General features: G+C 40.1%; 1 protein-coding gene across 1 annotated transcript in view; it reads left to right on the top strand.

Annotated features, from left to right (window-relative positions):
- LOC144683574 (peroxisome proliferator-activated receptor delta-like) overlaps positions 1-24,637 on the top strand; it is an 86,431-nt gene that overhangs the window by 35,984 nt on the left and 25,810 nt on the right. The window contains exons 4-5 of the mRNA XM_078546725.1: positions 17,572-17,710; positions 18,961-19,163. Of these exons, the coding sequence (XP_078402851.1) occupies positions 17,572-17,710; positions 18,961-19,163 (342 nt within the window). The remainder of the gene's footprint in view (positions 1-17,571; positions 17,711-18,960; positions 19,164-24,637) is intronic.

Genomic DNA, 24,637 nt, shown 5'->3' with positions numbered 1-24,637 from the left:
AGATGGGACTAAAGCTAACCCCAACCCTTCTGCTAGAAATACTATCAAAATTAAAGATGTAGGTATGATGAGTTCCATGGACAATGTCTCCAAACCTATACTTAAAATAGGTATTGTGTTACCTGTATAGAATGTGCTCTTTAATTAGATGCTAGGTTTTGTCTCACCTATTGGAGTTTATTTGAAGAATGTTTTGCAGGGATTTTTTCAGGAGATGGATCCTTCAGTTAGTGAAACTTGCTGAAATCTGAGTGATTCAGAATACACTGAAGGAGAATGCATATAAGGAAAGGATATCTTGTTTGTTAATCCATAATTGGAAATATTGCCATTCTTTTACTATCCCTTGGTCAAAATCCTGGAACACTCTCCCTAACAGCACTGTGGGTATACCTACACCACATGGACTGCAGCAGTTTGAGAAGACAGCTCACCACCGCCTTCTCAAGGACAATTAGGGATGGGCAATAAATGCTGGCTTAGCTACATCCAATGAATGAATTTTTTTAAAAGTAAAAATGACTTGGGGAATGCTGCTGAATCTCTGCCAGCAAGTTAACTTGATCACTTTTCTTTCTTGTTAATTATTTTGAGAAGCACTTTCAAATGAAACAAAGCAATTACGGGACACGGCAGTTGTAAAGTGCCTTGAGCAAACTGTTTGCTTTGAAAATGCTGACTTGGCTTTGCCTGCCTTTAATTTAATCTGTGTGTCATATTTTCTGCTTAGTTCAGCCAACTGACCCTAGATATTGTAAATTCTTGACGTGAAAAATGAAAGGTGATTATAAGCATTATACTGTTTAAGTAGGCTGAAAGCACCAGCAGGCAGCAATTTGGGTAACATGTCGACCAGCAAGATTCTAGGTTTGACCCCCAATCTCAGCTGGAGCAGAAATTGGGACTGTTGGTGATTAACCATGCCTTTGCACTCCTGAATTCAGGAAACAAAACTAGACTCAGCTGTGATGATCTGCATGGTTGAGTAGCTTGCTGAAATTCACTTGCCAAGCTTTGATATGAACAACAGGTACTTCGAGTGATTAGTGGGAGGTGATCTGCATTCCAACTAATCAACAGCCTCAGGAGGAAAGAGAGGGGAAGGGGAGGGGGGGTGCAAAAGGGAGGGAAAAATCCTTGCAACCCCAAAGAGACCATAGAATCTGAATGAATTTTATCTACTCTCCTTGAAACTCTGAATATCCCTCCCTCCGCTAAAGTCCCTGTCTCTCCAGCTTCTATTCCTCCTTTCAGATACTCCTTGAAACCTACGTCTTCTGTTAAGCTTTTGGCCCTGACCTGAGTATTTCCAGCATTTTCTGTTTCTGTTTCCAATTTCCAGCATCTGCACTATTTCATTTTTGTATCTTATTGACTACTTGAGTCTGTTTTTCCCATGTATATGTGAAGCATCTGGCGATGTTTTACACGCTTGCTATTTTACTGTTCTGTTAGTCTTGTTCTCTCATTGTGTCCCTCAGTTGAATTTTTATCTTGGTTGTTTTAACAAGTTAAATTGCAAGTAGGTATTTTCATGGTCAGTTGGGTTAAATAGTAAAGACTGCTTATCAATCAATTTTATTTACAGACTAGAGAATTATCAAAGAGTTCGACTTATATGGCCATTTATTTAAGTCTGCGTAAGAAGACTGGTGACTCTTATTGGTTTGCTTGCTCAGAGTAAAATTTATTTCAATAGTAAATTTTATTTATAATCACACAAATACTAAGTGGATCAGTAGTTTATGCGAATAATCATATAACAGGTGCCCAATGTAAGCTGATTAAGAACATAAAGCCTTTAATTTTCGTTTCACTCTGGACAGGTTTCAGACAGACATTTGGGTATAACTTCAATTTCAGTGCTTAATGCAGAACAGTTAACAGAGCAGATTTTTATCAGATTCAAGACGTTTTGTTACTGAGGTAAAGAGAGGAGCAATAGGAAGACCACAAGAGGTGAAAACATAAAAAAACTTAGTGAGCCAACTGCTCAAATTCACTTTTATGAATCCAGCTCCTCACTGTATTATTGTAAGTAACAATGACCTGGAGTCATTTCAAAGTGAATTAGGACAGGTTGCTCAGCAAGTTTATTTATTTAGCAAGTGAGACACACAGGCCAGGTAGATTTAATCACAGATTGCCTGTACTGTACAGAGTTCAGCTGCATAGTGGTTAAGAGTGCTTCAATTGACTTCACTTTCTCTGGTAAGAGAGATGAAAATCAGGTCAGTTACGCATTATTGATCATTTTCCAGTCATCCCTGCTGGAAGTGTTTAATGGATCAGGCCACTATTGAATTAGTTTAGTCTGAAGAATAAATAGAAATTCCTTTTGGAGATGTCAAGAGGGTGACTTTTGATTGTGAAATGACACCCCAGCAGGGAGAGAATTGTTCTTTGAACAAAAGTAGTTAATATAAATAAAATGAGTATTACAAAAAATAAGAGTGCAGTCGGAAGATGGATTATAAACAGCAGTAAGAGCGATCCAAATAACTTTTTTCTGAGCTCTGGAAGGTAGGAGACAATATTTTACACTAGACTGATTCTCTAGTCGGTTCCACAAAGTATTGCTCCAAGAAACTGTCACACAACATTCTACAAACTCATCTTGCCAATTTGATTGCCCCAGTCTATATGAAGATGAAAGTCCCCCACAATTATTATGTTGCCTTTTTTACAAGCTCCAATAATTTACTATTGGACAGAGCATTAAATAATATAAATACTATTAGTGGACCTATAAACTACTCCCACCAGTGTTTTCTGAATCTTGCTATCCCTAATTTCCACCCATACAGATTCTACTTCATGATCTTCAGAGGCCAGAGCCTTTCTCACTTATATCCTTATGCCACCCTTTAATGTCAGGATTACCACTCCTCCTTTGCCATCCTGCCTGTCTTTCTGAAATATTGTGTACCCTGGAAAATTTATTTCCCAACCATGATCACCTTGTAACTATGTTTCTGTGATGGCGATTAGGTCTAAATCATTTACTTCTTTTTATGCCACTAGTTCATCCATCTTATTGCAGGTGGTTTGTGCATTCAGATAAGGAACCTTTAATTTCATTTTTAAAAATTTCTATTCCCTGCAATTACCTTATTCACTGATGTATAATTTTTGTTAAACTTTGTCTCTCTCTGTCCCATTCTGCTTGCCTTTACCCACATCGCTATACTGTTCCGTTGCCTCGACCATTTTCTTTGGATTTCAAAGACTCCCATAAGACCGTAAGATGTAGGAACAGAAGTAGGCCATTCGGCCCGTTGAGTCTACTCCACCATTCAATGAGATCATAGCTGACCTGCTAATTCTCAACTCCACTTTCCTGCCTTTTCCCCATAGCCCTTGATTCCCTTACTGATTAAAAATCTGTCTGTCTCAGCCTTGAATATATTTAATGACTCAGCCTCTACAGCCCTCTGTGGTAAAGAATTCCACAGATTAACAACCCTCTGAGAAGAAATTGCTCCTCCTCCTCCTCTGTCTTAAATGGGCAAACCTTCACTCTGAGGTTATGCCCTCTGGTCCTAGACCTCTCCCACAAGGGGAAACAACCTCTCAGCGTCTACCCTGTCAAGCCCTCTAAGAATCTTATATGTTTCATAAGGTCGCCTCTCATTCTTCTAAACTCCGATGACTACATGTCCAACCTACTCAACCTCTCCTTATAAGAAAATCCCTCCATACCGAGGATGAACCTAGTGAACCTTCTCTGGACTGCCTCCAATGCCAGTACATCTTTCCTTAGAAAGAGGAACCAAAGCTGTTCACAGCATTCTAGGTGTGGTCTAACTAGTGCCTTGTATAGTTTTAGCAAGACTTCCCTATTTTTATACTCCATTCCCTTTGAAATAAAGGCCAACATTCCATATGCTTTACCTATTACCTGCTGAACTTGTATGCTTTACCTATTACCTGCTGAACTTGTATGCTAGCTTTTTGTGATTCATGTACGAGGACTCCCAAATCCCTCTGTGCTGCAGCTTTCTTCAGTCTTTCTCCATTTAAGTATATTCAGCTCCTCTATTCTTCCTGCCAAAGTGCATAACCTCACACTTTGCCACATTATATTCCATCTGCCAAGTTTTTGCCCACTTACTTAACCTGTTTATATTCCCCTATAGACTGTGTCATCCTCACCACTTGTCTTCCCACCTATTTTTGGGTCATCCGCAAACTTGGCGATAGTGCATTCATTTCCCTCATCCAAGCCATTAATATATATTGTAAATAATTGTGCCCCCCAGCACTGACCCCTGTGGCACAGGTTGCCATCCTGAAATGCAGTCCCCGCCCCACCCTGGATCCCCACTCTGTCTTCTATTAGTTAGCTAATCCTCTATCCATGCTAATATACTACCCCCAACACCATGGGCTCTTATCTTATTAAGTAGCCTTGTGTGCGATACCTTATTGAACGTTTTTTTGAAATCCAAATATATTACATCTACTGGTTCACCTATATCTACCCTGCTTGTTAGCTCCTCAAAGAATTCTAATAAATTTGTGAGGCTTGATTTCCCCTTCATGAAGCCATGCTGACTCTGCTTGATTATATTATGCATTTCTAAATGCTCTGCTATTACATCCTTTATAATAGACTCCAACATTTTTGCAATGACTGATAAGCTAACTGGCCTATAGTTACCTGTTTTTTGTCTCCCTCCCTTTTTGAATAAGGGTGTTACATTGGCAGTTTTCCAATCCTCTGGGACTTTTCCAGAATCTTAGAATTCTTGGAAGATTACTACCAGTGCATCCACTATCTCTACAGCTATTTCCTTTAATATCTTAGGAGGCAACCCATCAGGTCCAGGGGATGTATCGGCCTTTAGCCACATTAGTTTCCCTAGTACTTTTCCTCTAGTGATAGTTATTGTATTTATTTTCCCACCCTCCCCCCTCACCTTTTGCCCCATGATTATTTAGTATTTTTGGTATGCTGTTAGTGTCTTCTACTGTGAAGACTAACGCAAAATATTTATTCAACTCCTCAATTTCCTGGTTCACCATTATTATTTCTCCAGCCTCATTCTCTAAGGGGCCTATATTGACTTTGGCCTGTGTCTTCCTTTTTATATATTTAAAGAAGCTGTTACGGCCGTTTTCATATTACTTGCTAGTTTGCCCTCAAAGTTTATTTTGTCCCTCTTTATTTTTTTTGGTCAGCTTCTGTTGGTTTTTAAAACTTTCCCAACCCTTTGGCTTACTAATCCTTTGTGATTTGCCACATTGTATGTTTTTCTTTCACTTTGATACTACCCTTAACTTCCTTGGTTAACCATGGTTGGTTTACCCCCTTCCTACATTCGTTCTTCCTCACTGGGATATATCTTTGTTGTAAGTCATTAACTATTTTCTTAAACGTCTGCCATTATTTATCAACCGTCTTTTCTGCTAAACTCCTTTCCCAGTCCACTCCAGCCAACACTGCCCTCATTCCTTTGTAATTACCCTTATTTAAGTTTAGCACAGTTGTTTCCAAACTAATTTTCTCACTCTCAAACTGAATGCTGAATTCCACTATGTTATGGTCACTGTTTCCTAGGGGATCTTTTACTCTGAGATCATTTATTAAACCTGCCTCATTACACATTGCCAGATCCAAAATAGTCTGATCCCTGGTTGGATCCACAACATATTGTTCTAGGAAACTGTCCCGATTACACTCTATGAATTCTTTCTCGTAGCTACCTCTGCCAATTTGATTTTCCCAATCTGCATGAAGACTAAAGTCACCCATGATTAATATTGCCTTTTTTACATGCCCTCATTATTTCCTGATTTATTCTCCGTCCAACAGCATAGCTACCGTTAGGGGACCTATAGACTACTCCCACCAGTGTCGTCTTCCCCTTGTTATTTCTTACCTCCACCCATATGGATTCCACATCTTCCGATCCAAGATCATTTCTTGCTATTGTGCTTATTCCATCTCGTACTAACAAAGCTACCCCACCACCCTTTCCTTCCTGCCTGCCCTTTCGAAAAATCAGATACCCCTGAATATTTAGTTCCCAGCTTTGATCTCCTTGTAACCATGTCTCCATAATGGCTATAAGATCATAAAAGCAAAATACTGCGGATGCTGGAAATCTGAAACAAAAACAGAAAATGCTGGAAAAACTCAGCAGGCCTAAAAGCACCTGTACAGAGAGAAACCGAGCTAACGTTTCGAGTCCGTATGACTCTTCTTCAGGCTATAAGTTCATACCCATTGACGTCTATTTGTGCCATTAATTCATTTATTTCGTTCTGAATACTATGTGCATTTAAGTGAAGAGCCATTCATTTTGCCTTTTACCATTTTACCCCCTTTGGAACCTATTTGCTGCTTTTTTTTATGTTTGTACGCTCTGTCCCTTCCTGTCACACTCTGGGTATCGTTACCTAAATAGCTGCCCTGCAATGCTGCCATATCCTTTTGCTTTGTAAGTCTAGGTATCCCCTCTCCAGAACCCTCTGCCCCTCTATTTAGTTTAAAGCCCTCTCTACAGCCCTAGTTATTCGATTCGCCAGAACACTGGTCCCAGCATGGTTCAAGTGAATCCTGTCCCACCGGAACAGCTCCCTTCTACCCCAGTACTGGTGTCAGTGCTCCATGAACTGAAACCCATTCCTCCCACACCAATCTTTGAACCATTCATTTAACTCCTTGACTTTATTTACCCCATGCCAGTTTGCCCATGGCTCAGGTGGTAATCCCGAGATTATTACCTTGGAGGCTCTGCTTTTTAATTTAGCTCCTAACTGTTCAAATTCTTTTAGCAGAACCTCTTTTCTAGTCCTATCAACGATGTTGGCACCAACGTGGACGACGACAACTGGGTCCCTCCCCTCCCAGGCCAAGTTCCTCTCCAGCCCTGAGGAGATGTCCTTAACCCTGGCACCAGGCAGGCAACACAGCCTTCAGGACTCACGCTCACGGCTGCAGAGAACAGTATCTGACCCCCTAATTATACTGTCCCCTACCACATTCCTATTTCCTCCCCCCACTTGAATGGCTCCTAGTACCATGGTGCCGTGGTTAGTTTGCTCATCCTCCCTGCAGTCCCTGCTCTCGTCCACACAGTTTGCAAGAACCTCGTAACTGATGGACAATTGCAGGGGCTGAGGCTCCTTGAACGTCACCCCCTGCATCTCCATACCTGCCTCACCTGCAGTCACACATTCCTGTCCCTGATCACAGACCAAATTCGAATTACCTAACGTGTGGGGTGTGACTGCCTCCTGGAGCAAAGTGTCCAGGTAACTTTCTCCCTCCTTGATCTGGCATAATGTCTGCAGCTCGGATTTCAGCTCCTTAACTCGAATCCAAAGTTCCTCGAGCTGCCAACACTTACCAGAGATGTATTCGCTCTGGATCACTTTGGTGTCCAGCAGCTCCCACATGCTGCACCAGCAACACATCACCCGTCCTGCCATCGTTGTCGTGTTATATTTAATGAATTAATTAATTACTCTAGCTCTTTGCACTTTATGGAAGTTAATTTTTTACACCAGTATCGATCTTATATTTAACAAACTATTTTTAAAAAAGAGAAAATAAAGACTAGAGACCTAAACACAAATTATAGACCTTAATTTTACTCTAAAGACTAGAAATACTCACCAATCAACTGCTGTCCATGCTCTTTTTAAATGAAGTCACCCTACTCTTTGTTTTAAATGAAGTCTGCACGCTCATCTGCTTTTTGTTTTAAATGCCTTCACCTGAACCCTCCCCTTTTCCCGTTTGATGGTGTCCAACTAGAGATCATCCTCTAGGGGTTGTACAGCCTGCTGCTGCTCCATTTTCTTATGTTCTGCTCTAATGGCATTGTTAACAGCAGAATCTTACAGCATAGAAGAAGGCATTCAGCCCATCACCCCTGTGCTGGCTCTTTGAAAGAAATACTCAAATTAGTCCCAAACCCAGCCTTTTCCCTCTAACTCTGCAAATGAGTCCTCTTCACATACATGTCCAGCTGCCCTTTAAAAGTTCATTCATCACCCTTTCAGCTAGTGCATTTTAGATCTTAGCTCTATATGTGAAGAAATTTCTCTTCATAGGGAGATGCTAAACAGAGGGGGAAAAAAATAACTAGGGCCACCGGAGGTTGTTCTCATGCATTTGCTGTCATGGGAGGGCTGGGATTAAGTTGCCAACTTGAAACTTCAGCTAAAGTTTTGTGGTCAATTTTAGGGTGAGGATGGGTTTCTTTTAATAAAAAAGCAACTATTATACAAACATATGAAAGAGGAGCAGAGGTAGGCCATTCGGCCCCTCTAGCCTGCTCCAACATTCATTAAGATCATGGCTGAATGTTTGTTTCGAATTCCACATTTCTATCTACCCCTGATAACCTTTGATTTCCCTGTCTAACAAGAATCTATCTACCTCCACCTTAAAAATATTCAGTGACCATGCCTCACCACCTTCTGAGGCAGAAGTCTCACAACCCTCAGGAGGGGGGGTGGATTTCTTCTCACCTCTGTGCTGGAAGGGCAACCTTTTGACGTCCCACCTTGTCAGTACCAATCAGGATCTTATGTACTTCAATCAAGTCACCTGTCACTCTTCTAAACCCCATTGTAAACAAGCCCAGTCTGTCTAACCTATCCTCATAAGACAACCGCTCATTCCAGGTATCAATCTAGTAAGCTTCCACTGAACTACCTCCAATGTATTTACCTTGTTCATATAAATGTTGTTTTTGGTCAAAAGAAACTTATTTCACCCCCACTACTGACCACAAAACTTTAGCTGAAGTTTCAAATTGGCAACCACACTCCAGGCTCTTGTAGCAGCAAATGCATGGGAACAACCTCTGGTTTTTCCCCCTTCTGTTTCCTCCTCTCGTAATAAAGGATAGCATTGCATTAGCCTTCTTAATTACTTGCTCTACCCACACACTAACTTTTTGTGCCTCGTACATTAGAACACCTAGATTCCTCTGCACCTCGGAATTCTGCAGCCATTCTCCAGTTAAGCAATATTCTGTGTTTTTATTCTTCCTGCCGGAGTGAACAACTTCACATTTTCCCACCTTATACTCCATCTGTCAGATTTTTGCCCACTCACTCAACCTATCTATATCCATCTGCAACCACCTTATGTCTTCTTAATAACATACTTTCCTACCTATCTTTGTATCATCTGCAAATTTAGCTATCGTGCCTTCATTCCCCTCTTCTAAGTCATTGGTATAAATTGAAAAAAGCTGAGGCCCCAGCACAGACCCCTGTGAGACTCCACTTGTCACATCCTGCCAATTAGAAAAAGACTAATTTCTGCATACTCTCTGTTTTCTGCCAGCCAGCCAATCTTCTATCCATGCTAATGCGTTACCCTCTACACCATGAGCTATTATTTTACGCACTAACCTTTGATCTGGCACCTTATCAAATGCCTTCTGGAAATTCAAGTACAGCACATCTACAGGCCCCCCTTTATCCACAGCGCATGTTACCCCATCAAAGAACTCCAATAAATTGGTTAAACATGATTTCCCTTTCACAAAACCATGCTGACTGTTCCCAATTACCATGAGTTTCTCTAAGTGCCCAGCTATAACCTCCTTAATGGTTATATAATTCTAACACCTTCCCACTGACAGACATCAAGCTAACTGGCCTATAGTTTCCTGTTTTCTGCCTCCCTCCCTTCTTGAATAGACGTGTTATATTTGCTACTTTCCATTCTGATGGAACCTTTCCAGAATGTAGGGAATTTTGGAAAATGAACACCAATGCATCTACTACCTCATTAGCCACCTCTTTTAAGACTCTAGGATGAAGTCCATCAGGACCTGGAGATTTGTCAGTCTGCAGCTCCATCAGTTTGCTCAGTACTGCTTCCATAGTGATTGTAATTTCACCAAGTTCCCCTATCCCTTCTGATTTACAGCTATTACTGGAATGTTTTTGTATCCTCTATAGTGGAGACAGAAGCAAAATATTTGTTCATTTCATCTGCCATTTCCTGCTTATCTACTATCAACTCCCCATTGTCACTCTCTAGAGGACGAGCATTCACTTTACTTACTCTTTCCCTTTTTAAATACCTGTAGAAACGCTTGCTATTCATTTTTACATTCCTAGCTAGCTTCCTCTAGCTAGCTTCTTCTCGTACTTTAACTTCTTACTCCTGATTAACCTTTTAGCCATACTCTTGTGTTCTTTATATTCTGATCAGTCACCTGACCTGCCACTCATTTTTACACAGTTATATGCTTTTTCCTTAAGTTTGATGCTTTCCTTAACTTTTTTAGTTAACCACGGATGGTGGGTCCTCCCTTTAGTTTTTCTTTACAGTAGAAATATACTTATTCTGAGTGTTCTGAAATATCCCCTTAAATGTCTGCCACTGCTTCTCTATTGATCTATTCCCTAGCCTAGTATCCCAATTCACTTCAGCTAGCTCAGCTTTCATGCCCACATAGTTGCCCTTATTTAAGTTTAAGATACTAGTCTTAGACCCACTCTTCTCCCTTTCAAACTGGATGTAAAATTCAATTATATTGTGCTCACTGCTACCTAGGGGTGCCTTCACTCTGAGGTCACTAATTAATCCTGTCACATTACACAATACCAAGTGTTGTGACTCACTGGGGATAGTCCGCTGTAATATCAAGCCCCGCTGTTCCCTGAGCCGTAACAAATGTGAAAAGTTTGATCAAACCACCAGATTGCCCCAATTCTACATAACTGTTTAATTTAGGTTGACAGAATACGAGCACCAGGTTTGTAAACATAAGTAAATAACTGTTTATTGAACAAACTGTCGTTAAGTAGTGGCAAAAGAAAGAAATATGAACTACTAACTTCTAACACTATAACTTAAACTCTACTCTCTTAAGTCCCGCGTGCACACAAAACACATACAGCGCGTGCACAACACACCACACAGATTTTAAGGAGCTAAAGCAGTTCAATAGTACCAATCCGGAGTACAGGATTCGATGGTTTGATTTTGATCGATGTCTTCCGAATTCCTTTCAGTTCTTGTTGATGATACGAGGCGGTCTTCCAGCATTTTCAGTATTTAGTTCACTGGTCGAGCACTTGCCTTTCAATGTCTGTAACGGTGATTTTTCCCCTTTGCCTATTGACAGAGGCTTTCAGAGAGAGAGCAGGTTATAGAGATATGAGGAGAAAAGCCAGCTAGCTATTCTTGTGGAATTACTGGAATCTTGCACAAAGAAGAGAAAGAGGTTTTAGGTCTTGTTCCTTTCAGGCTAGGAGCTATTCAGCTGCACTGCTTCTCACACAAAACCTGGTCACCTGGTCAGGAGCTAAAAAAAAATGCTGTTGTCAGGCAACCACCTTGGCCCAGGACCCCTTTCCGGCGCCATCCTGTCTTTCATGGCACACTCTGTTCCAGGACTGCAACGTTGTATATATCTCTCTTCCTGTCTTTCAACCTGCAGCCATTGTAATTTAATCCACAGTCCAACAGCAAATAAAAAGATATGTTCCTTACACAAGTCTAATATAACCTGCTCTCTGGTTGGTTCCAGAATGCGCTGTCCTAAGAAACTAACTCGAAAGCATTTTATGAACTCCTCATCCAGGCTACTACTGCTTACCTGATTTTTCCAGTTTATATGTTGATTGTTATTATTTATAGCTGCTTACACATTTACTATAAATGCTTATTGATTGGAACTCTCATGTTTTGATCCATGGATACATGGGATAAAAATGCACATAGAGGTGTCAATGGACACTGACTTTAACTGCCATCATTTCCAAGATCATCACTGACCTTATCTCCTATGGAGATCTTCCCTCTGCAACCTCCAACCTCATAGTCCCCCAACTCTGAACAGTCCATTTCTTCCTCCTCCTGAAGATCAACAAACAGGAATGCCCCGGTGGACATCATTTCAGCCTGTTCTTGCCCCACAGAACTGATTTCTTCCTGTTTTGACTCATATCTTTCCTCCCCTTGTCCCATCTCTTTACACCTACGTCCACAGTTCTCCTAGCATCCTTCATCACTTTAACTGTTTCCACTTTCCTGGCCATAGCTCTATGGACATATCCCCACCAGGCCAGCCTGAAGGCTCTTTGATTTTTCCATGACAGAGGCCCAACCAGTCCTTATCCATCACCAACCGTCTCCACCTGGCTGAACTTGCTCTCATATTGAAAAACTTCTCCTCTAAGTCTTCATTCCCCCCAAAAAAACTGTTGCTATAGGAACTATGCCTGCCTTTTCATGGAATATGTGGAATATTCTTTCTCCCAGTCCGTCTTGGGACCCCTTCCTTATTCCTTTCCCCCTTCCTTTTTCAGCTCATTGATGACTGTGCTAGTGCTGTTTCCTGCTCTTGCCCCAAACTGGAAAATTTAATCAACTTTGTTTTCAATTTCCACCCTGCCTTTACACGGTTCAACTCTGACTCTTTCCTTCCTTAGAATCCCTGCCTCTATTTTTGGGGATAGACTATTGACCAATAACCATTATAAGTCCATTGGTTCTCATAGCTACTTTGACAACATTTTCTGACACCTTGCTTCCTGTAAGGACTCAGTTCCATTTTCCCAGTTTCTCCCTCACAATTGTATCTGGCCTAAGGCTGCTATCTCCCATAACAGCACTTCTGAAATGTCTTCCTTTTGCCTCAACTCAGGATTTGGCCCCCACTCGCTTCAAACATGGTTGGCGGGTCTCTCAACTATGCCTGTACCATTTCCTGCACTTCTACTCTGACCGCTCCACATCTCTCCCACCTACCACCACCACCACCCACCCCCCACCAAACCACGATAGGATTTCCCTTGGCCTCACCTTATCAGCTTCCACGTTCGAAGGAAAATTTTCTCCTCAATTTCTGCCACCTCCAGTGTGATACCAGCACCAAAAACACCTTCACTTTCCCTTTCCTTTCAGCCTTCCAAAGGGACTGTTTGTTCTGTGACCCCCTGGTCTACTCCACAACCATTCCCTCCCAATGGGACCTTCCTTGCAGGCTTACGAAATGCAGCACCTCTACTCACTGACCAAAGCCCCAAATACTCTTTCCAAGTGAAGCAGAAATTTTCTTGTACCACTTTTAATTTAGCATACTGTATTCACCATTGATGATACAGACTCTCTACAATGGGGAGACCAAATGTGGATCAGATGAACACTTTGTGGAGCATCTCCATTCAATCCGGAAATGTGATCTCAATCTTCCAGCCACCGGTCGTTTTGAATCTCTGCACCACCTCCACTATTACCTTTCTGTCCTCAGCCTCCTACACTGTTCCTCTCATGCTCACTGGGAACTTGAGGAACAACACTTGATTAGGCACTTTACAGTCTTCTGGACTCGATGTTGAGTTCAGCCATTTCGAATCATAACCTGTGCACCATTTTTTTTCTTATTTTCTGTCTTTGGATGGCAACCATTGGTGATAATTCTGCATTCCCCATTCACATCCCTTCTGGACTCATCTTTTGTTTCTTGTTCATTACTGTTCCCTTTTGCAATGCACAATCACTGTTATTTAATCTCTCCTGCTTTCTGCCCTATCATAGACTTCCCTGTTGTTCCATGGTACTGCCACCCCCACCCCCAACATTCCCACATTCTCTGCCTCTGTACTTAACTAAAATCTGTTAATGGCTAAATTTTTCTGGTTCTGATGAAAGGCCATTGAGCTGAAACTTTAACTCTGTTTCTCTCTCCACAGATGTTGTCAGACTTGATGAATATTTGTAGCATTTTCTGTTCTTTTCAGATTTCCAGCATCCACGATATTTTGCATCTGACTTTACTTTCTTGGTCAAGAAATTTGGTTAACTTGCATGACATAAATTTAAAAAGTCTTGTCGCTGGATCGTTTTTTTTTAATTCTAAGGTGTGCTACTGAATAATGGATAGAGGGTACCAATGTATTAGGAATAGATTAGATAGATTAGAATGATTCAAGGAAAGGAGAATAAAAGGATGTGGGAGCAGAAGGAGCACAAAGTAGGATACTGCCTAGTGAAGGATAAGAACCAATATGGACTGGCTCGGTTAAATGGTCAGTTGTTGTGCTGTAATTTCTATGTAATTCAGTTTTACTAATTTTCTTATTCTACTCACTGATATAAAAAGCAGTTTATTGAAATCAATTTTATGTTGTCCATATTACACTTGGTAGCAAAAAATCCAATGTCAAACTGCTGATTTCTATTTGAACTAGTATTGCAAAGGTAGGAAAAAAATCTTCCCTTTAATTTATTTTTTTAAAAAGTGCTTCCCGATGGTTGTTAGTAAGTGAGTTGCTTGAACTAAGCTGTACAAAGTGTTATGACACAGCAGATGGTAAATGCTGAGCTGTTCAAATCCCGGAGGGAAACTTGACATAACTGTCACAACTAACTTTCAATTTGTATGTTTCGAGATGCGGGCTTTGAATTCAGTAATAAGACCATCGAGTCTTAAGAGGTTTTTATAAAACTATATTAAACATTTATTAATAAGAGAAATGATTTTAAATACATAGATCTACAAATTACCTACTATGTTACTTCTAAATCCCCTTATCAATCTAACTCCCAGTTACACTTTCGTTAAGGCAACAGTAAGTCACACTGATTTTAAAAGATACCCTGAACAGTCGGATTCAAAGTGAATTCTCTTAACTTCAGTCCCTGGAGGCAGCAGTTTGGTACATACAGGCTGCAGGTTTTTCACACTTGTTGGATCCCTTACACACAGCCTTCGCTCCTATATACATATTTTCCCCTTTTCAATGCAAATTCCCATTGTTTCACTATGTCTTTGTACTTTATCTTGCTGATAATAAAAAATCTCTTATAGTACTAAGTTTTACCAGTAATCTTTGGGAAAAATAAACACACTCTTTCTAAACTTCACCTCGCTAGGTGACACATTTCATTCCTCTTTTGAAAATAATCTAGTCTGGTTTATTTAAAAATGTAATGTTCCCTTGACACCTTTGTTTCTAAACTTCCCCATGTTTACCTAGTTAACATTTCAAACCTAACTTCTCCTCTTACATTAAAGCACCCAGACTAGCTGATTCTAATTCAATTAAGTTTCTCTCTCTCGCTTACACGCACGCGCGCGCGCGCGCACACACACACGCACACACATATATAGACACATAGACACATCCCACTATTACTCTATTTTACAATAAATTCCAATACCATTAGGAGAATTATATCTTCCTGACAAAAGTAGGAATAGCCATATTTTGATTCACAATTGGTATTATCCCTTAGCTACTGAAATGAAAAATTAGCTAGATTATCACTCCTCATTAGGATTTCGAGCAGGAGTCATTCCTAGATAGGATGTCTAACTTGTCTGTGATGTTATCCACAGTCAAATAGCCTGCTGATGCTTAAGGACTAGACTCACATGTTGAATGGCTAACTATGTTGTTATACTGCAGCCTGTCAGTCAGTGGGTTCATGTTGAATTCTGTGTTTGCTGCATGTACGGTGTATCCAGCTGTGCTTAATTGAAATTTCTAATGCAGATTTTAGGCTATTCCAGGAACTTCTTTTTCGGTTGACTTTCAGTCAGTTGAAATTCAAATGTCCTTTCTATGTCATTAACCTTGTGCACTGTTCCAACAAAGATTAACTGAAGCTTCAACATTATTTCATATTTTTCCTAGGCACATGTAACCTTATGAACCTAGCTGTTCAGAACATTTACTTCTCTTACTTGAGATTTTAACTTATATTTTTTTTTAAGCCTGTTTTAATTTAATACCTGATCCTCAGGTTTTCCATCTCATTTAATTGTATTCACCAGGCCTGACTTTGCCTCAGCTAGTTACAACAAAAACACAACAAGCTGGACATTCATAGCGGGTCAGTCAGAACAAAAATACATTTATTTTGGTGCATACTGTTGTTCAGAATGGTTAAGTTAACTTTTTATTAAGTATTGTGACCTAATTGGAAAGGAGCTCCACTCAGGAGTGAACAACCAATGAAAGAATTGCATTAATTGAAACTTATGCTTCAATAACTTGCATTTATCGGGAAAATTCCAAAGTTTAGCGTCAGCCAATTAAGTTTCCTGCATGTAAATGATCAGAAGTTTTATTCACTGTTCCCAAAGTCATAATTATCTTAACTTCAAAACTTGCATTCATCTCAGTTCGCTAAATTTATGCTATGTATGTATGATAATGCAGACATTGCTTGGCTTGGACACTCCGGAATATGCAAACACAGATCAGGGTCATACGAATGAAGTTGAGTTACTATGAATAGTCCTGATTCTTTTGAGAAACCAGTTTTCAATCTCAGCTCATGTGATTTATGACTGTGAAACATACTATGTCATTATATCTCTTCCCCACCCCCCAACAAACACACATCCTGTGACTCTGGCATTAGTGCAACTCCCCTTCCTTTCCTTCACAATTGGCGGTGGAACCTTCAATGGTTAAGTTCCTACATTCTGAAATTCCATCCCTAAACCTCTGTCGTTCCACTTTTCTCTCCCTCCCAATAAAATCCCTCTTAAAACCCATCTTTTCAGCCAAGCTTTCAGTTACTGTTCATAACCTTCCCCTTCCTGGCTCAACATAATATCCATTTGAGCCTTGGGATGGTAAAGATGCCATATAAATGAAAATTCACTCTGCAGAAAAAGTTTTCACGTTGTGACTTGGTGAAATTGGCAATATTTATTTAAATGATGCAGTTTTATTAAAATAAACTTCCATGGTTTGCTGCTGGGGAAGCACTTGTAAGAAACTTCTTAACCAGGGTTGGAAATAGTAAGGAGTGCAGGAGAGAGCAAAAAGATGGGGAAGGCACTGATGCCTAAGGCAGCGGAAGCAGCAGGGGTCAAGATAATGGGCAGCAGGAGGGAGATGGGAGGACCGGTGTACTTTGGCAAATAGAATAGGGTGGAGCAGGAATCCCACTTCTTACCCAGCTTTGAAAAAGCAAAAGGCTTTACATGCCAAGCTGGGAAGCCTTAATAATATTATTATATGACAACCTGAAACTTTTATCAAGAGCTCAAGACAACTTGAAGTTAGATCCTGCTAATGACAAGAACATAGATTTTCTTTGGCATGGGTATCAGAGTTCAAGTTGGAGTGGCAGCAGGAATGGCCCATTAGGGTTTTAGATCAAGTAGAGAGGTAGCAGTGACAAGGTAACAAAGGGGGCTGGCATGCAGTAAGTTTTTCAGTGGGTCACAGGTAAATGACTGGAGATGGGAGCTAGAAGAGCTCACCCAAAGTGAAGTATGCAAGTTGAGATAGTGTATGATGGGAAAGTTACTAGAAATGATTGACAGTTCCAGGGAGTGCATGCATACCTTCGATATATGCAGAAAATCTTTAATCCTTGTTTGCTCTCTAGAGTTTCAAAATGAGATTGTTTTGGCTTACTCTACAGGTGATAACCGAAAACACAAATGCTTATAAATAACTCAACAACTTAGAAGAAAAGGAGTAAAATGTTGTCTAAGCTAGCATTTTAGTTATCAGAAATTTGCACGTATTTATTATTGAGCCACATACTCTGATTTGAAATCCTATTTCTGTCTTACTGCATAGTCTAAAATTAAACTAAAATTTGGCTTCCAGGGTTTCTTCCGAAGAACGATTCGCATGAAGCTGAAGTATGAGAAATGTGATCGTAACTGTAAGATCCAGAAAAAGAACAGGAATAAGTGCCAGTATTGTCGCTTCCAGAAGTGCCTGGCATTAGGGATGTCACATAATGGTCAGTATATGTCGCCAAAATGAGCAAATGAAAATTAAAGACTTGAGAAATTGATGAGCTTAACAGCTTTCCAAATAGAGAATTGAGTAATTTTATAAGCTGTTTGTGTTAATACATTTTATTTTGTTTAAAGTTGTGCTTTACAGGCACCTGACATGGCATAAATATACTAAAAATCAGAGTTGGTCAATAAATTGCCACAACTTCATTCCTGATTCACTTTTATTATTAACTTCAATTGTTCAGCTTTGTTATTGATTCACTTTTGAATTAATCCAGTCTTTAAAAATTATTGTGCCCATTGCATCATACTTGCTAGGAAAGCCCCAGGTTTAGCCCTGATCGTTGCTGAGTTATTTGTTCTTGGCTAATGTGGCAGTTTTGCAATAAGAATTGGATTCACTGTACCAGGCTGTGGAAGGAGGAAAATCAGCCAATGTTTCTGATCCTGATTACTATTGGAGGAGGAACAGAAAGAAAAGCAAATAAAAATCAATTAGCCAAGTCTGGTTTTTAAAAAATCCTATGAATATTTTGGGGAGGCATGACCTCTAAGTTAATTGTAAGCTCTAAGCATTGGTCTAAAATGTTACTCAAAAGATGAGACCAAGGCGCTGCCTGCCTACCTGTTCAGGTGTCTGTAACAGACCTCATGGCATTTTTATGAAGAAGAGTAGGGAGCTCCACCAGCCCTCTGGCCAACATTCACCCTCAACCAATGCCACCACAAATATTCACCTCATTGCTAATTTTGAGGACGTCCTGCATGTAAATTGGTTACCTGTTTTCCTACAAAAAACAGACGTCAGAGGTGCTGTGTAAATCTCTGTCAGTCCTTGTATGTTTTATAATGTCCTCCAAGCCCATCAGTTTGTGTTCCATCCTTGAGATATACTCTCAGCTATTGTTTTCTATTGTTCTTGAGCTATTTCCGGAATTGACGGGGCAACAGTTGTGAAGAACAGTATGATAGCTGGTCCTTGCATGTTAGGAGAAGGTTAAAGTGAAAGGGTTACTGTGTTACAATTGTTACCAGAGGGGAGAACTGCCTGTCTTCAATTTGTGTTAACGACCTTGTGTTGAAATCTTCTATGGTAGTACAGTCTGCAATGATTGATGCTTGCTGAAAACAGACTTGCTATTCACTGACCTGCCTAATAATAAATAACTTAAATTTAAGCCAATTTTATACTTAACCAAAATTAACTGAATTCTTTGCCAAGCCTAATTTTGTTTTTCTCTGGTAACAGCCATCCGATTTGGCCGAATGCCTGAAGCAGAGAAGAAAAAACTAGTTGCGGGACTTCTAGCTAGCGAAACAACAGTTCAAAACCCACTAATAGCCGATCTGAAATCACTGGCGAGACATGTTTATGATGCATACCTAAAGAACTTCAATATGACTAAGAAAAAAGCACGAGACATCCTAAGTGGAAAGGCTACCAAGGACCCTGTAAGTAAAGGGAGAAGAAGAGCCTTGTTGATCCTAGGCTGAATTTTGTGATCAGTGTAGGTGCTCCCATAACATGACTATACCTTGGTTCTCCCAACACTGGCTGCACTTATAAGAAGCAAGAACCGAACATTGCCAGTGAAGCACAGCAACAACAGCTTTCATTTATGCAGTGCCTTTAACATAGCAAAATAGTCCTAGGTGCTAAACGAAGGCTTAATCAGACAAAAACGTATGCTGCGCCAAAGAAGGCTGCATTGGAAGGGGTGGCTAAAAGCTTGGCTAAAGCGGTGGCTTTTAAAGAGGGACTTAAAGGAGAAGATGAAAGTGTTGAGGCAGAGAAGTTATAGGAAGAGAATTCCAGAGCATAGGGCCTAGATGACTGACTACCAAAAGTGAGGCAAAGCGGGGAGAGATGCAGGCCAGGGTCCACAGAGTGGAAGGATTGTAGGGCTAGAGAAGGTTACTGAGATAGGAAGGGATGGTGCCATGAAGAGATTTAACCATGATGAGAATTTTGAATGGGGTTTGGGAGCCAGTTCAGATTGCTAAAGGCAGAGATGATAGATGAATGGGTGAGTATATGATGGGATATGGATGAACTGAATTTTGTGTAAGATGAGAATGAGAGACTGGGGAAGGGGAGGGGTGAAAGAAGCAGACACAGCAGAACAGATGGTCTGAATTCTAATGACAACAAAGTCCATGAGCTCATGGTGTTTGAGGTAACAAAGCAGAGAATACAGTTGGTAATGGGGACATAAGCTAGTACTTTGAAGTACAAAGCCTGCTAAAATGAATTGAAATTTATTTCTGAGACAGTGGAGGTGTTTTTCTCATACATCTCCTGATCCTTGTTGAGAACAACAAACTCTTCTTGTTTATTAATTGTACAAGCTGCTGTATTTCAAAGTTCCAACATACACAAACACCCTGAGGCACAGCATCTGTGCAGTTTTATTCTCAAGTACACTCACTATATGCAATTCATAAGTTCATAAGCAGTAGGAGCAGAGGTAGGCTACTGGCCCAATGAACCTGCTTCGTCATACAATAAGATGACTGGTCTGATTCTGGCCTTAACTCCACTTTCCTGCCTGTCCCCATACCATTAACACCCTTGTTGATCAAAAGTCTAACTCAGCCTTGAATATATTCAATGACCCCAGCCTCCACTGCTCCCTGTGGGAGAGAATTCCAAAGACTAACAACCCTCTGAAAGAAGAATGCCTCCTCATCTCTGACTTAAATGAGAGATCCCTTATTTTTAAACTCTGCCCCCTAGTCGAGATTCCCCCACAAGAGGAAACATCCTCCCTGTCAAGCCTACTCAAAATCTTATATGTTTCAATAAAATCACCTCTCATTCTTCTAAACTTCAAGGAGTATAGGCCCAACCTGCTCAACTTTTCCTCTTAAGACAACCCCTTCATCCCAGGACTCAGCCCAGCAAACCTTCTCTGAACTGCTTCCAATGTAAGTATATCCCTCCTAAATATTCTGCAGTCTCTCTCCATTTAGATAATACTCTGCTTTTCTAGTCTTCATGCCAAAGTGGACAACCATGTATTTTCCCACGTTATATTTCATCTGCCAAATTTTTGCCCACTCACTTCACCTATCTATATCCTTCTGCAGACACTTTGTATCCTCCTCACAACTTGTTTTCCTAACTCTTTTCTTCTCCGCTGATGTTGCCAGACCTGCTGAGTTTTTCCAGGTAATTCTGTTTTTGTTTTCGATTTCCAGCATCCGTAGTAGTTTTTTGTTTTTAACTTGTTTTCCTACCCTATCTTTGTATCATCAACAAATTTGGCTACGAGACAGTTGGTCCCATCATCTTAGTCATTAATATAGATTGTAAATAGTTGAGGCCCCAACACTGATCCCTGTGGCACTCCACTAATTACAGTTTGCCAACCTGAAAATGACCCATTTATCCTGACTCTGTTTTCCGTTAGCTAGCCAATCCTCTATATATGTAAAAGCTTTTACTGCATGTTTTTATATTTGCTACATATTTTATATTTCTCACATTCCAATTTCTCCCTCTTTAATTTTTTAGTTATCATTCACTGGTTTCTAAATTTTTCCCAACCTTTGGGCTACCACTAATCCTTTCAGCATTGTACATGTTTTCTTTCAATTTGATACCATCCTTAACTTCTATAGTTAGCCATGGATGGTGCACCCTTCTCGTAGGGCCTTTCTTTTTCAATAGAATAAACCTTTGTTGAGAGTTATGAAATATCTCCTTAAATGTCTGCCACTGCTTCTCTGTCGTCTTACCTTTAACCTGTTTTCCCATTCCATTTTAGCCAACTCCGTCTTCATATGCTTGTAACTGCCTTTATTAAGTTTAAGACATTAATTTCAGACCCAGGTTTCTCACCCTCAAACTGAATGTGAAATTCCATCATGTTATAATCACTCTTACCTAGCTGCTGCTTGTAGCTACACTTGCCAGGAGATTTGCTGACATGGTATGCCACACTCGTCTGAGTTGTGCCATCCTCACACATCCAATGTAGCTCTTCTGCAACCACTCTGACTCTTACCTACAGGATCCTTTACTATGAGGTTATTAATTACTCTTGCCTCATTACACATTACTAGGTGTAAAGTTGCCTGTTCCCTGCTTGGTTCCAGAATATATTATTTGAAAAAAAAAGGTTCAGAATACACTCCTACGAACTCATCCTCCAGGCTACTTTTGCCAATTTGATTCATCCAAATCTATATGAAGATTAAAATCTCTCACGATCATTGCAGTACCATTCTTGCAAGCCGCTATTATTATTTTATTTATACTCTGACAGTAGTTACATTGTAGGACAGGGGGCCTATAAACCATTCCCACTTTCTCCTTTGCTATTTCTTACCTCCACTCAAACGGATTCTTTTTGGCCCTCCGAGCCAAGATCATTTCTCACTATTGGACTGATCTCATCCTTTATTAACAGAGCCATCCCACCTCCTTTCCCTTTCTTCCTGTCCTTCCAAAAAGTCAAATACCCTTGAATATTCAGGTCCCAGCCATGGTCACTTTGCAACCATATCTCTTTAATGGCTATCATACTCATTTATTTCTCTTTGTGCTATCAATTCGTCCGCCTTGTTACGAATGTTGCGTTCATTTAGATAAAGAGCCTTTAATTATGTCTTTTAATATGTTTTCCCTACTCTGATGTTATTTCCTGGTGAAATCTTAAGTTTATATGCTCTGTCCCTTCATGTTACACTCTGGTTATTATTACCCGCATCGCTATCCTGCATTTTTTTTATTCCTCCATGGGATGAGAACATCGCTGGCTAGGCCAGCATTTATTGTCCATCCTTAATTGCCCTTGAGAAGGTGGTGGTGAGCTGCCTTCTTATTGCCTTTGTCCTTTCTTTTTAACATTCCAAATCTACCCATTCTATTTAACTCAAAGCCTCTCAAAGCCTTTGTTATGAGATTCACTAGTATACGGGTCCCACCACGTTCAGGTGAAGGCCGCCCCAACAGTACATTTCTCACTTTTCTGAGTACTGGTGCTAGTGCCCATGAACTGAAATCTATTTCTGCCACATCAATCCTCGAGCCACACAGTGTACTCTCTGATCTTATTTTCCTTGTGCCAATTTGCTCACGGTTAAGGTAGTAATCCAGAAATTATTACCTTTTGTGATTCTGCTTTTCAATTTAGTCCCTAGCTGCTCATACTCCCTCAGCTGAACTTCTTTCTTAGACCTATCTATGTCATTGGTACCCGCATGGATCATGACAACTGGATTCTTCCCCTCCCACTCCAATTCCTCTCCAGCCCTGAGGAGATGTCCTTAACTCTGGCACCATAGTTACATCATAACATAGCAATCCCAGGGCCATTCCCAGAACTGTGTTCTCTCAGGCTTGCACAGAGACCCATACAAGGCACCTGTATAAACATGAGAGTGAAATGCATGGAGGTAGTTCTCCAAAATGGAATGGAAGAATGGTAAGTGTAGACATAACCCAAACTGTACATACCCACTGGGAGGAAGTTACAGTTGCACTGTAACAAGTTTACATAGGTAGTTTCCATTTAAAAAGTATGGACATAGGAATTTGTGATGGAAAAATATGTGCAGATGTAGGAGTTATAATATAGTTATTACTTTCAGAAAGAAATGGATGGGCATATTTTGAATAGAAAGTACTCTCCCTAGACTTTGCTTTCCCATTAAATTCAAAGAAACCACACACTTTTTGGGCATCTCAAAAAAAAAGGTGCAGGAAAAGTCAAGCCACAACTTCCTATGTGACATTAACTGCCAAATAATGGCTTCTGAGACTTTTTTAATCAGTTCATTGCAAAACTGAAACACAGTAAAGGTGCCTAAAGTACTGTTTCTTGTTTTGTGGAAACTTAATTTTAATCCAGAATCAAAATGAGATGAGAACTCAATAGTCAGCAGTCCCAACTCAGAATGAAGTTAAGTCTGCAATAATGCATTACTCAGATTGTGATATAACGTCATATTTGTGCTGAAGTGTAATTTGGTTTGGTATTAAATATTAGTGCTTCGTGTTTTTGCCCACTTTGTAGAAGTATGAATGAGACCCTTCAGTCGAAATTAGAAGCGCACTTCACAAATAGATGGTGAATTATTTATAGTTCATTCACCTTCAGGTTGCGTGGCCCAAAGACTGGAATGGTGGTAAACACTTGGGCTTCGTAAATGCATCCCCCTCTTGCTTCCTGCACCCATCCCAAGTTAATCAAAAAATTTTTAGATTAGGACAGTCTGGATATTGATTTTTTTTTTATTGATTAGAAAGGGGAAAAATATTGAAGTGCAAGTTTTTTTTCCCAGAATCAAGCCTCCGGATTGAGGGGAAATAGACTTGTTTGCATTTATATTGCATCTTATGTCTTTCAGAAATGCCTCGAGTGCTTTATGTGCACTAAATTACTTTAAAATGCATGAACTTTTATTAAGTAAGCAAATAGTACTACCGTTTTGTGTTCAGCCAAGATTTCAAAAGCAGCATTGGGATGAACGATAAGTTAATCAGTTTTGATGGTGTTGGCCAAGAGACAGGGGGACTTTCCTGCCTTTCGTCTAAAAATGTCAGAGGTCTTCAACATCCATCTGAAAACATCTCATTTAAAGCACAGCCCCTCAGCCTCACTAACACTGAGGTCCTGAAGTGGGACTTGAATGTGCAGTTCTGACTGAGAGGGAAGAGTGTTGGTAAATGTCAGATTAATAGAAATATAGATTTCAACACACAGTTGTTTTCTGAAGTCAAAGTTGAGGCTATATTTCAGAACGCTTTTAGTATTGGACTAAACCATGTCCAAAAGGAAAACACTAATACAGACATTAAATTCTTCCTTCAACAATATCAACATTCATGCCATGAGCACAAATGGTTAAGATACAGATCCTGATTATATGTTTGTTTGCATAGGTCAACATTATAATTGATCTTATATAATAGTTGT

The sequence above is a fragment of the Cetorhinus maximus genome, chromosome 8 (genome assembly GCF_964194155.1).
Source record: "Cetorhinus maximus chromosome 8, sCetMax3.hap1.1, whole genome shotgun sequence".
Classification (NCBI taxonomy): Eukaryota; Metazoa; Chordata; class Chondrichthyes; order Lamniformes; family Cetorhinidae; genus Cetorhinus; species Cetorhinus maximus.
Note: the sequence above shows the minus strand (reverse complement) of the source record. Positions and strands in the feature narration are given on the sequence as shown.